Source organism: Rhincodon typus, chromosome 13 (genome assembly GCF_021869965.1).
Source record: "Rhincodon typus isolate 14 chromosome 13, sRhiTyp1.1, whole genome shotgun sequence".
NCBI lineage: Eukaryota > Metazoa > Chordata > Chondrichthyes > Orectolobiformes > Rhincodontidae > Rhincodon > Rhincodon typus.
In genome coordinates, this window is record NC_063344.1 from 26647202 (window position 1) to 26659777 (window position 12576).

Below are 12576 nucleotides of genomic sequence, written 5' to 3' on the forward strand. Positions count from 1 at the left end.
ACCACATGAAAGGTGCAAACTCACAAATGTGGCAGGAACAAAACATAGAATATAGAACAGTACAGCACAGTACAGGTCCTTCAGCCCACGATGCTGTGCTGAACTTTTACCCTAATCCTAAAGTCTATCTAACCTCCACCCCTACCTTATACTATCATCCATATGCCTATCTAATAGCCGCTTAAATGCCCCTAATGAGGCCGACTCCACTACCCTCTCCGGCAATGCAATCCACGTCCTGACCACTCTCTGAGTAAAGAACTCTGAGTAAAGACGTCTCCCCAATATCTACCTTCACTCACTTTAAAACTATGCCCCCTCATAATAGCTACCTCCACCCAAGGAAAAAGTCTCTGACGGTCCACTCTATCTATACCTCTGACCATTTTGTACACCTCTATCAAGTCACCTCTCATCCTTCGTCGTTCTAAAGAGAAAAGCCCTAGCTCTCTCAACCTTTCCTCGTAAGACCTTCCCTCCATTCCAGGCAACGTCCTGGTAAATCTCCTCTGCACCTTTTCCAACGCTTCCACATCTTTCCTGTAATGAGGTGACCAGAACTGGACACAATACTCCAGATGTGGCCGAACCAGGCTTTTGTATAGCTGCAGCAAAACTTCACGGCTCTTGAACTCAATCCCTCTATTAATGAAAGCTAACACACCATACGCCTTCTTTACAACTTTATCCACCTGTGTGGCAGCTTTCAGGGAACTGTGGACATGAACCCCAAGATCCCTCTGCTTCTCCACACTGTCAAGAATCTTTCCGTTAACCCTGCATTCTGCTTTCAAGTTTGTCCTTCCAAAATGAATCACCTCACACTTTTCAGAGTTAAACTCCATCTGCCACTTCTCAGCCCAGCTCTGCATCCTATCAATGTCCCTTTGTAACCTAGAACAGCCCTCCGCACTATCCACAACTCGACCCACCTTTGTATCATCTGCGAACTTACTAATCCACCCTTCCACTCCTTCATCCAAATCATTTACAAAAATCACAAACAGAAGAGGACCCAGAACTGATCCTTGTGGTACACCACTCGTAACTGAGCACCACGTTGAATATTTTCCATCCACTACCATCCTTTGTCTTCTAAGGGTCAGCCAATTCTGAATCCAATCTGCCACATTTCCCTCTATCCCATGCCTCCTTACTTTCTGCATGAGCCTACTATGGGGAACCTAATCAAACGCCTTACTTAAATCCATATATACCACATCCACTGCTCTACCTTCATCCACATGTTTGGTCATCTCTTCAAAGAATTCAATAAGGTTTGTGAGGCATGAACTACCTCTCACAAATCCATGCTGACTATCACGAATCAAACTGTGCCTTTCCAAGTGCTCATAAATCCTATCTCTCAGAGCCCTTTCCAATAATTTGCCTACCACTAACGTAAGACTAACTGGCCTGTAATTTCCGGGGTTATCTCAATTCCCTTTTTTGAACAAGGCAATGACGTTTGCCTCTCTCCAATCTTCCAGAACTATATCCGTGGATAGTGAGGACGAAAAGATCATCGCCAAAGGTCCTGCGATCTCTTCCCTCGCTTTCCATAGAATCCTTGGATAAATCCCATCAGGCCTGGGTCCCTCTCAGTTGTGAATACCAAAGAAAAGCATTCATTAAGGACTTCCTACCTCTTTAGGCTCTGTGCACAAATTCCCTTTACAATCCTTGATTGGCCCTACCCTTTCTCTGGTCATTCTCTTATTCCTCACGTACGTGTAAAAAGCCTTGGAGTTTTCCTTGATCCTATCTGCCAAGGTTTTCTCATGCCCCCTTATACCAGGCCCTCAGAACATCCACCAAGCTGTCAGAATCTGCGGGTCCTCCCCATCACCCTAGCGTCGAGGAAACCTCTAAGGACAAGATGGACACGGCAGATGTCAAAGCTTCAATGCTGTTACCACCTGTAGAAGAAGATGAATTTCAGCCAAGATGCTCCGAGCACAACTGGCAGGCTATGGTCCAGTACAGACCACCAATATCTGAAGCAGAGTCAGAGGAACTGGACTTAGTGTGAAAACGCCCCAGGAGAAGCTACAGGAAAAAGAATGGGCCAACATTCCAGGACGTAGAAGAGGAGGGATGTAGGGATTGGAACGAGGTCAGTCAGGTGGATCTCATATAAAGAGTTCCCTGACTGGGGCTGTTAACCTGGTCCAATCAGGGGGTCTTGGCTGACAGATATAAACAGGAGTATGGGGTTCTGTTCTCTTGGAGCCTGTTCTGAACTAGCTGGTCAGTGTCATGTACTGTGCACGTGTAAATAAAGGGTGACTTGGTGACAGGATACTGGCCTCCGTGGAGCTATTTCATCACCACTCTCTGGGTAGAAAAAAATTTTCCTCACCTCAGTCTTGAATGTCTTACCTCACACCTTTGGTTCTGGAATCACCCTTCCTGCATTTAACCTTTTTACTCCTGTTAGAATTTTATAGGTACCTACGAGAACCCCCCTCATTTCTGAACTCAACGAATATTTCAGACTTCCATTATTGCACTTAATTTTTGCTGGTGATTCAATCAGGAATGAGCAAAATACTTCAAAAGAAGTACTTATTTCATGCTTCTCAGTCTAAAACTGACCTGAATTCTGTGACTACATATTCTGTACATTCCAGCAGTGACTACACTTCCGAACTACTCAACTGGCTGCAACCTGGCCTTTCTTTAAGACCACGTGACTCACGACCAGCAATTTCGACCATGAAGGTGCTATATAAATGCAAGCAGTTCTTTCTCTTGTTTAGAGTAGGTTATCTGAACCTTGATTCGTTGAGGCTTCCTATACATAAACAAAAACGGAGATTGCTGGAGAAACTCAGCAGGTCTGGCAGCATCTGTGAAGAGAAAGCAGAGTTAACATTTGAAGGGCCACCGGAGCCGGAACTCTGCTTTCTCGCCATAGATGTTGCCAGACCTGCTGAGTTTCTGTTTATTTTTGTTTCGGATTTCTAGCATCCGCCGCTCTTTATTTTTTTTCGGAGACATAAAGCTGTCTGGAGACGGAAGTCTCACAAGTGCCACGACACAATAATAAAGTTGATTTTGCATTGGTTAACAAGTGTCTGCTATGATACCGCGGGCTGCTGCGTGCACTAAGCGCAGTTGTTTCTCCTGCGACTCCAAAATCCACATTTACGATCATTTCGTCCACCCATGCACTGAATTATTCTGCAACAAAGAATCAGCGAATAGCAGGAGTTTCTGGTTGGCAATCGCCAGTAATTAAAGGGGGCAGTAGAGGAAAAGTTTTGGTGTTGTGACTGAATTGTCCATTTTTCAGTCATTATTATTTTGGCTCCTTATTAGCTTTATAGTTTATGGTATTTATTAGCATTTACAGGGTTTATTTAACATGAATTAGAATATGCTGCGTATGTTCTCTAAGAAGAAAATGTGCAGCTCAGTTTAAAATTCATACAACAACCACAATAATCTCCTCCCTCTCAGCGATCTCATGCGGAAGCTGGTGTCCGGGCTGATGCGCATGCCCAGTGGAGTTGCATAACCGAAAAAGTTATACAACATTCCAATTTTGTGGAAGGTCAGCATTGAAGAGAGAGTGCAAATTGACAGCTATAGCAGGTCAACAGCGCCTGTAGCTGGCAGCTCAAAGCCGGTAAGTAAAACTGGGAGGCTAACTACAGATAAGGCAGATGCAGCTGGTAGCTGTGTTTATCTGTTACTGTATTGATTTTATTGATCGAACCTCCTAACCCGAGATAAGAGAGTGCTGATACAGCATGGGGAGGCAATGGCCTAGAGGTATCATCACTAGACTGTTAATCCAGAGACTCAGATAACGTTCTAGAATTAAGAATCTAATGATAACCGTGAATCCAATGTCGATTGTCAGGAAAAAACCCATCTGGTTCATTAATGTCTTTTAGGGAAGGGTGAAGAAGGGTCTAGGCCCGAAACGTCAGCCTTCCTGCTCCTCTGATGCTGCTTGGCCTGCTGTGTTCATCCAGCTCTACACCTTGTTATCTCAGATTCTCCAGCATCTGCAGTTCCTACTTATCTCTGAAACTTCCGTCCTTACCTGGTCTAGCCTACATGTGACTCCAGACCCACAGCAATGTGATTGACTCTCAACTGCCCTCTGGGCATTTACAGATGGACAATAAATGCTGCCTAGCCAGCGACGTCCTCATCCCGTCAATGAATAAAGAAATCTAGTTCATGCCATCAATGAATAAAGAAATCTAGTTCATGGAGCAACAATGTGCAGCAGCTTGAGAAATGTGTTTCAGAAAACAATCAAAAGGGCAGATCTTAGAAGTTGCACAATGACTAGCAATAGAGCAGCAGATTGTGTTTTGTTTTAAGTTCACCAGGATAGAGATCAAAATGCATAAAAAGAAAGATTTGGTCAAGTTTCATATAGGCATGTATTCGCTTGCATAGTATAGAATTAGTGATTTAAAAAAGGATTAGAGGAGCTCAATGTGTACGTTAAAACTAGTCCTTCTAGGCTGTTTGGGCGTGACAGCACAAACTACTTCATTTTTAAAGGGTAGTGGAAATCTCACATAGAGGAGCTTTGCAAATTACTGCAAAATTAACCCTATAGACTTACACATCTTTTTGGACACAAAGGAAAAGTTAGAAAGTCACTTTTTTTGGAGGGAGAACCTGTAAACTCTGCATTTTCGAGGCTCTGCTTTACTGGCGGTGGCTGCATACTTTTACATTGAAAATTCTTTTTCTGTCTGTGGTTTTCAAACTGACCCCTTCCTCCTATTCGGTCCAAATCATTTTTTGTATATCACGGGGAAGTATCTCTAGGACTTCCATGGTTTTAAATACCTCCCTGACAAAAACCTTTTTGCAAACTGAATTTTGCAAATAGCTTGCAAATTGAATCTATTGTACAGCATTGCTAATGTTTGGTTTAAATCTGTAAGTTAAGTACAGGGAAACTGTTGTCAGATTTTAAAGTACTGGATTCAGGCAAACTATCTAAGCTTGTACATGATCCTACCAGCAGTCCTTCAGCTAGGGTAAAGGAAGCAACCAAGCTGCTGGAAATCTTGCAACTGTCCTAATAGCAGGCAAGCTGCCAGTTTAAAATTTTATTTTTACCTCATTTTAGGTTGTTTGCATTTGATTATTTTAAAGTAATTTAACTGCAAATAATAAATAATAATCACTTCTGCAACATTTTTAGTATTTAATATAGTTGATATGCTATTTTCAATTTTATTTATTTAGTCATGTAAGAAAATGCATAACATAGAACATAGAACATTACAGCGCAGTACAGGCCCTTCGGCCCTCGATGTTGCGCCGACCTGTGAAACCAATCTGAAGCCCATCTAACCTAAACTATTCCATTATCATCCATATGTTTATCCAATGACCATTTAAATGCCCTTAAACTTGGTGAGTCTACTGTTTTTTGCAGGCAGGGCATTCCACGCCCTTACTACTCTCTGAGTAAAGAACCTACCTCTGACATCTGTCCTATATCTATCACCCCTCAATTTAAAGCTATGTCCCCTCGTGCTAGCCATCACCATCCGAGGAAAAAGGCTCCCACTGTCCACCCTATCTAATCCTCTGATCATCTTGTATGTCTCTATCAAGTCACCTCTTAACCTTCTTCTCTCTAACGAAAACAGCCTCAAGACCCTCAGCCTTTCCTCATAAGACCTTCCCTCCATACCAGGCAACATCCTGGTAAATCTCCTCTGCACCCTTTCCAATGCTTCCACATCCTTCCTATAATGTGGTGACCAGAACTGTACGCAATACTCCAAGTGCGGCCGCACCAGAGTTTTGTACAGCTGCAACATGACCTCATGGCTCCAAAACTCAATCCCTCTACCAATAAAACCTAACATACTGTACGCCTTCTTAACAACGCTATCAACCTGGGTGGCAACTTTCAGTGATCTATGGACACCGAGATCTTTCTGCTCATCCACACTACCAAGAATCTTACCATTAGCCCAGTACTCTGTATTCCTGTTACTCCTTCCAAACATACAAAGCTATACGGGACCAGTTTGAAGAGTGTTACATCAGATGCAGGAGCCCTGTGGTGTTATTAAATAAAATGATGGATACCTTGGAGACCTATTTCCTTTTTACTGTTTCCAGGTTATTAAGCATTGCTTGCCGATCATTTTGCCACAGACTGTCAGTAATTTACTGTCCCCGGCGTTTGGTTTGTGTGGGGCTGCAGTGTGCTAAACAAAGAAGCAACATGTCTAAGAATGATAAACAAGCCCACGAGACGACTCGTTGCAATGCTAACGATTCTGAGTACAAGAAAAATATTGAAAAGAAATCAGATAAAAAGAAAACTGCATTTTCCAGCTTGTCCAACAGTCTGAAAACATCCACAAAAGTATCAATGAAGAAACCTAATCATAATGGCTCCTGTCGGGAAGATTCCCCAAAGCTTCAATCTAAGGGAAAAAGAAAAGTGGAAGACAGAGCTCCAAGATTAATTGAGGGAGAAATGTCCAATCCTAGGATGAATAAAAAGAGGAAAATTGAAGACCAGGCTGAGGCGTCTCCCTCTAGAGAAAGGAATCTGTTGGAAAGTATCAATAAGTCACGTTTGTCCACAGCAAAATCGGTGGAAGAATTTAATTTTAACAAAAAACGCATCCGTCTCCTTTCTAAAACAGAGAGCATCAGGGAAAACTCTCAGGGAATTATTTACTGGATGTCCCGCGACCAGAGAGTACAGGGTAGGTCACATTGCATGTTTGGGTTGTTATCTTCATGCAGTTATCGGCTTTCATTTTATATGGCACTCATTGCAGTTTTACCATCTGAAGAGTGTTTTTAACAAAATATCACAACCTGGACTAACAATTAACTTAAAATGAATTGCATGACCAAACATGGTTTAATCATTAATCTTTTATTCTTCAATTGATTTTATAATTTTCTATTACATACTATCATAGAATGTATGTTGAATGTATTAGTTGTCACTAATTATTCACATGTATGTGACTTACTCCTGATACTGATATGTTCTGTTTCTTGTCCTTGAATCAAAGTGGTGATCAGAGAGAATTCTCTTCAAAGTTAGTGAGGCTCTTCCCATTCTTTCATTTGAGCAATGTTCTCTGCTGGTTAGGTGTTAATTTTTATTTATTATGAATGACACTTCAATTTCAAACAATTCGTGTTCAGTATCTCTGTTGTAAGATCCCTATAGATTTTTATATTTGTTAAAAACTTGAATGTTCATCTGTAACAATGAAATTTGAATTTCTTCCCTCCAGGACACCCTGATCTGGTCCTCCTCCACTTCCACCACCTCCTCACATCCCCACTGGCACCTTCCAATGCAATCGCTAAAGGTGTAATACCTGTAACACTTGGGCATTCTCCCATGTCCTTACTCCCAACCCTCACACACCAGGCCTTGTCATCATGAACTGCTACCTGAACTATCCTATTGTCAGCTACTAATGGTCCAGATTAGCAGCTATTCCCCCAGGTTTTATTAGCATTCCTTGAGGCCAACCTTTACCCATTCTTCTGTCTGTCCAACTGTTGTTAGCTACAGTCATGTCTGAAGAAAGGTCACTGGACCTGAAACGTTAACTCTACTTTCTCTCCACAGATGCTGCCAGACCTGCTGAGTTTTCCTGGGAATTTCTGTTTTTATTTCTGAATTCCAGCATCCAAAGTTCTTTGTTTTCTTTTAATTTAAATTTACCTTGTATTCTGATTGGATGCATAAAGTCTGTGCAAGGACTAGCTCTATATTATATAGTGATATGGATGGTTAATCTTGTAGAGAAAGTATCAGAAGGGGTTTGGTGTGATTGTCCAGTTCTGCTTTGATAAGTTACACAAAAATGTAACATCTGACCTATCTTTTAGCATTACAGTGGTATCCAATCAATGTTATTGTCAATACATATGTCATCTTGTGAGTGATTTTGTTTCCACAGATAACTGGGCTTTCTTATATGCACAATGGCTAGCTCTTAAGCATAAACTCCCACTCCATGTCTGCTTCTGTCTGGTGCCCAAATTCCTAGATGCCACCATCCGCCATTTTGGTTTCATGCTGAAGGGACTCCACGAGGTTGCTGAGGTAAATGCAGTCATATATTTGATTGATGTCTTGCACCAATATTTTCAAATCTTGAGAAAGCTGACATTTCAATCCATTACAAAAGGACTACTTTACTGCTGAAGATGTTCTATCAAGGTTCAATCTACCCTTGACTGTAGATTCATGGCACTATATAAAGAAAAGGACTGGTCTTCTCCGTGTGCCCTGGCCAACATTTATCTCTCCGCTAACATCACCAATTAGTTTAATTGGCCTCTAAGCACATTGCTGTTAGCAAATTGGCACATTTTCCCTACATAACAAAAATTGACTACACTTCAACACTAACTCATTGATTGTAAATTGCAATTGGATGTCGAGACCATGAAAGGCATTATATAAGTCCAGGTTTCTTATTATTTTTCCCTCCAGTCAAGTGTAGATAACAACAAATGTTGGCAAAATTGAAGAAATATTTTGCATCCGCTCCTTGGAACTGTGTGCTGTGATTAGAAACAAAAGTTATATTCATTATTTTCCAGTCAGCTATTAAAATATTTTATAATATTGTTTCTTATCTGAATTATCCATTATCCTTATGACGTAATTATCATATATGTCTGCTTTTCGTAGTACTTCCACAGGTACATAGATATTCTTCATTGTAAGCAACCTGTCCTGTCAGATTTTGATGTAACCTGCCAGGTTTCATGGCCTTTTCCTCTAAATGGAGTTTTGCCAGAAATTTAACATAAGACTTAAACGATTAAAATAAATTATTTTTTCCTTATATTTAGCAATTTCAAGAAAAGAAAACTGGAAAAAAGAATTTGCACAACAGAGGGGGAAAAATAAGTTGTAGTCGTAAATTTGATGAGTCCTGTTATCAAATCATGCCCTCACTGACAGTATTGCCAATGTTATCTTGCAGGAATGCAAGCAGCTGAATATTTCTTTCCATTTACTTATTGGATTCGCCAAAGATGTATTGCCAGACTTTGTTAAAGAGCACAACATTGGAGGGATGGTTACAGATTTCTCTCCATTGCGTCTCCCACTGGAGTGGATTGAGAATGTGAGATACAACCTACCAGAAGATATACCATTTATTCAGGTTTGTATATATATCTTTTCCTTCAATAAAAGAGATATTTTAAATGATTGAAACTTGCATAGTACAAACATGTTGCATTGAAAACAAGGTTCATATGTAACATATGGGAGCATTGCAGTTTGCTATCTTTCATTCAGAATTTCTTAAAGGAACATTTGTCTTCTGGAAAAGATGGAGCTAATTATTGGACAGCATAAAATATTTTCATCTTTCACTGCAGGAGTATAAAATCAGAAGAATGCCATTTCAGTATAAGCTTTATCCCTCCAATTACATCACATAAAAAATAAAATGATTGGATCAGTATCTCATTGCTCATGGTTGATTGTGGTGCACAAACTGGTTGTCATGTTTTCTGAGATCCAGGAATGTTCTTTTGTAAATGCACGTTTTCTTCCCTTTTATTCTATTGTACTGTAATACAGGGCTTTCCCCTCTCCAAGTGACAGGCTAAATTTAGCTATAATGAGTTCAAGGGGAGGCAATGGCCTAATGGTATTATCACTGGACTGATACTCCAGACACTCAGACAACATTCTGGGGACCCAGGTTCAAATCCCGGTAGGGCAAATGGTGGAATTTGAATTCAATAAATATCTGGAAGTAAGAATCCAATGATGACCATGAACCCATTGGTCAATTGTTGTAAAAACCCATCTGGTTCATTAATGTCCTTTTAGGGAAGTAAACTGCCATCCTTACCTGGTCTGGCCTACATGTGATTCTAGACCCATAGCAACGTGGTTGACTCTAAACTGGGCAGTTAGGGATGGGCAATAAATTCTGCCTGGCCATCGATGCCCTCATCCCGTGACTGAATAAAAGAAAAGTTTGCCACACTTTCTGGAGCCAAATCAAAAGAGGGACGGTGCACTGATAGTTAAAATTTAACTGTAAAGCAAAGGCTGGAAAATAACTTGTAGTCCTTCTTCCCAGTCTCACAACTTAAAATTTCTCAACCACCAGACATAACAATCTAATTCTCCTGTTCTTTTTTTTCCACAGTTCGCGATTCCACAGCCTTGCTGCTGTTACAATCAGGTGGGAAGGGGTGAACTGGCTCCCTTCTGTTCAGCCTAATTATTTGGTCATAACAAAAGCTTATTTTTGTTTTGAACAAGGCGTTGTCTCTCTTCTCATGTGTGCACACTGTAATTAATAACATGGTTAACTATTTTTGCTGTGAGCAATGAAGAGTTGATCAACAAGGTTTTCTTGTGTGGCATAAAAACCATACTTACTAATGGCTACAAAAACAGAAATCGGTGGAAAAGCTCAGCAGGTCTGGCAGTGTCTGTGGAGGGAAATCCGAGTTAACATTTTGGGTCGAATGACCCTTCATTAGTTCTGATGCTGCCAGACCTGCTGAGCTTTTCCAGGAATTTCTATTTTGATTTCAGATTTAGAACATCCATTTCGACTCTTATTAACAGTTAATCCAAGAAAATATCTTTAAAAACCTCAACATCAATTATTTGGTTTTCGTGTAATCACTTGACAATCTCTTTATATAAACACACATGAACATGTTTAAAGGAGACTTTTGTTCAGTACAAGGAAAGATATCAAAAAATATATGGTTTAGGGTCCTTTGGTAGTCTTTAAAGTAGAATCTTTTGTCCTGAGACCGATGCTGGTGAACTATTTTCTTGAATGCAGTCAGCTGTATTGTATATTGCAGTTATTAAAAATTTTCAGTGCCTTGATGATAGTTCTTTGTGGCTTTTCTCTGTTGGAACTTGATGCCTTATTCTTTTAAAGAGAAAACTGTGACAGCAGCTTCTATTCAGTTATTTGCCAAAATGGTCTCCTTCCTTGACATACTGGTTCCAGTATTTATTCGCAAGAGGATTTTTGGGTGAACCCGCCTGTGACAGTCAATCTGTCAATACTTTGCATTTGTTAAGTCTTCTTGAAACTGTGATAGGTTTTTGTGATCCATTGTTATCCTTTGATTGGAGTGTCAGTCCTCCTCTTTTGCATAATGTATTTCAGATTTGAGTCTTTCTTCCAGTGGTACTTATAGTTAAGAAGTTCCGTCCCTATGCAGAGACTTTTGAAGGCTCACAGTGAGTTATAAATTCCAGGTAATGAATTTTAATGGCAGGTAGTTACCTCTTGGATAGCCTTTACCAGGTGTGTTCGTCAGTCCCAGCATTTAGATGTTCCTTTGTATATTCCTCTTAGTTTGGTTGCTTTCAGATCAGGTGTCATTTGCAGCCATTTTAAAGTGTCACAGCTAATTTAAAACTAGTAGAGTTAAACTGCAAAGTTTGTTTGTTTCCTTGATATGCTGTTGTACAGAACTGAACTGCGTTTGTGACTATGCATATATACAAAGTATATTTTTGAAATTTAAAAAAAACTAGCGTTCCTACACATGGGCTGGGAGGCCTGGGTTCAAGTCCTACCTTCTCCAGAGCTGTGTGACAACATCTCTGAACAGGTAGGTTAGAAAAATAGGTTAAATTAAAGAATAAAATGTTTTTCTCTCGATCCCACAATTCAAGGCGTTGAAGTTAGTTATTGAGATTTTAGAGATTAATAATTTAATATTTTAATATCATGACACTGGTGTGCTTGTTCGAAACATTTCTCATCCTGCTAATATATATAGTAATTGAACTCGAACTGTCAGTGTATCTTCCCTCTGGCTGGCTGGTTCTAGAAAATGTGGAAAGCTTGAACATATTGCAGTACATTTATCCATATTGCAGTACATTTATCCACTTGCTTAAAGATCTTGTATCATTTTAAGTGACCTAAATGAACTATTAAGCAGGTTGGTGCCCTTTTTCTAGAGTATTCCCTTTGGATATATTTCTGCTTCTAAGGCAGTCCCTCAGGATCTCGGCTGACTGAGTTTGAGTTCTGAGATGGCTAATGTAAAGTATGATGTGCAGACCCTGTCACATTTGGAGTGGGCAGTGCCTGACTGGTTGGCTCAATGAGTTGTTCTAAGGCCTTAGATACTTTGGTGTTGGTCACTCCAATAATTGACCTGAATACATTACTTTCAGAGCAGTGCTCATATGGCTCATTCAGTAATATCCTATTATCTAATTCAGCAATGTAACAAAAGGACCACTTTAGGATTTCCACTAGATAGCATATTTCTCATACTACTATCATGTGTTTCTGAAATGCATTTATAGCAGACGGAAAAATATCAAGACAAGGAACTATATTTTCAGGAACCAACTGAGCATGCTTATTAATAATCACAACAAATTTAATTTACTTCACTCATTTTCCTCGAAAGTGGACAAAATTAATAAAAGACAAAATCTATGCCTTTTTGTGAGCAGACTTGTTAAAGGCAAAACCTTTCTTTCAACTATGTCCAACTGCACAAACTGATTTCCTCCTGCTCTGTGAGCTGCTCTGTCCCTTTAGCCCTGAATTAAAATCT

The 12576-nt window shown here is 40.1% G+C and overlaps 1 protein-coding gene across 2 annotated transcripts in view; it reads left to right on the forward strand.

The window, feature by feature from the left end:
• The first annotated feature begins 3345 nt into the window (after nt 1-3345).
• LOC109938449 (CPD photolyase) overlaps nt 3346-12576 on the forward strand; it is a 33962-nt gene continuing 24731 nt past the window's right edge. Inside the window, exons 1-4 of one of the 2 annotated variants that reach the window (XM_048604795.1) lie at nt 3346-3634; nt 6121-6719; nt 7944-8089; nt 8982-9164. In XM_048604795.1, coding sequence (XP_048460752.1) covers nt 6227-6719; nt 7944-8089; nt 8982-9164 — 822 coding nt within the window. In that variant the 5' untranslated portion in view covers nt 3346-3634; nt 6121-6226. The remainder of the gene's footprint in view (nt 3635-6120; nt 6720-7943; nt 8090-8981; nt 9165-12576) is intronic. The other variant, XM_048604796.1, reaches the window with a different exon arrangement.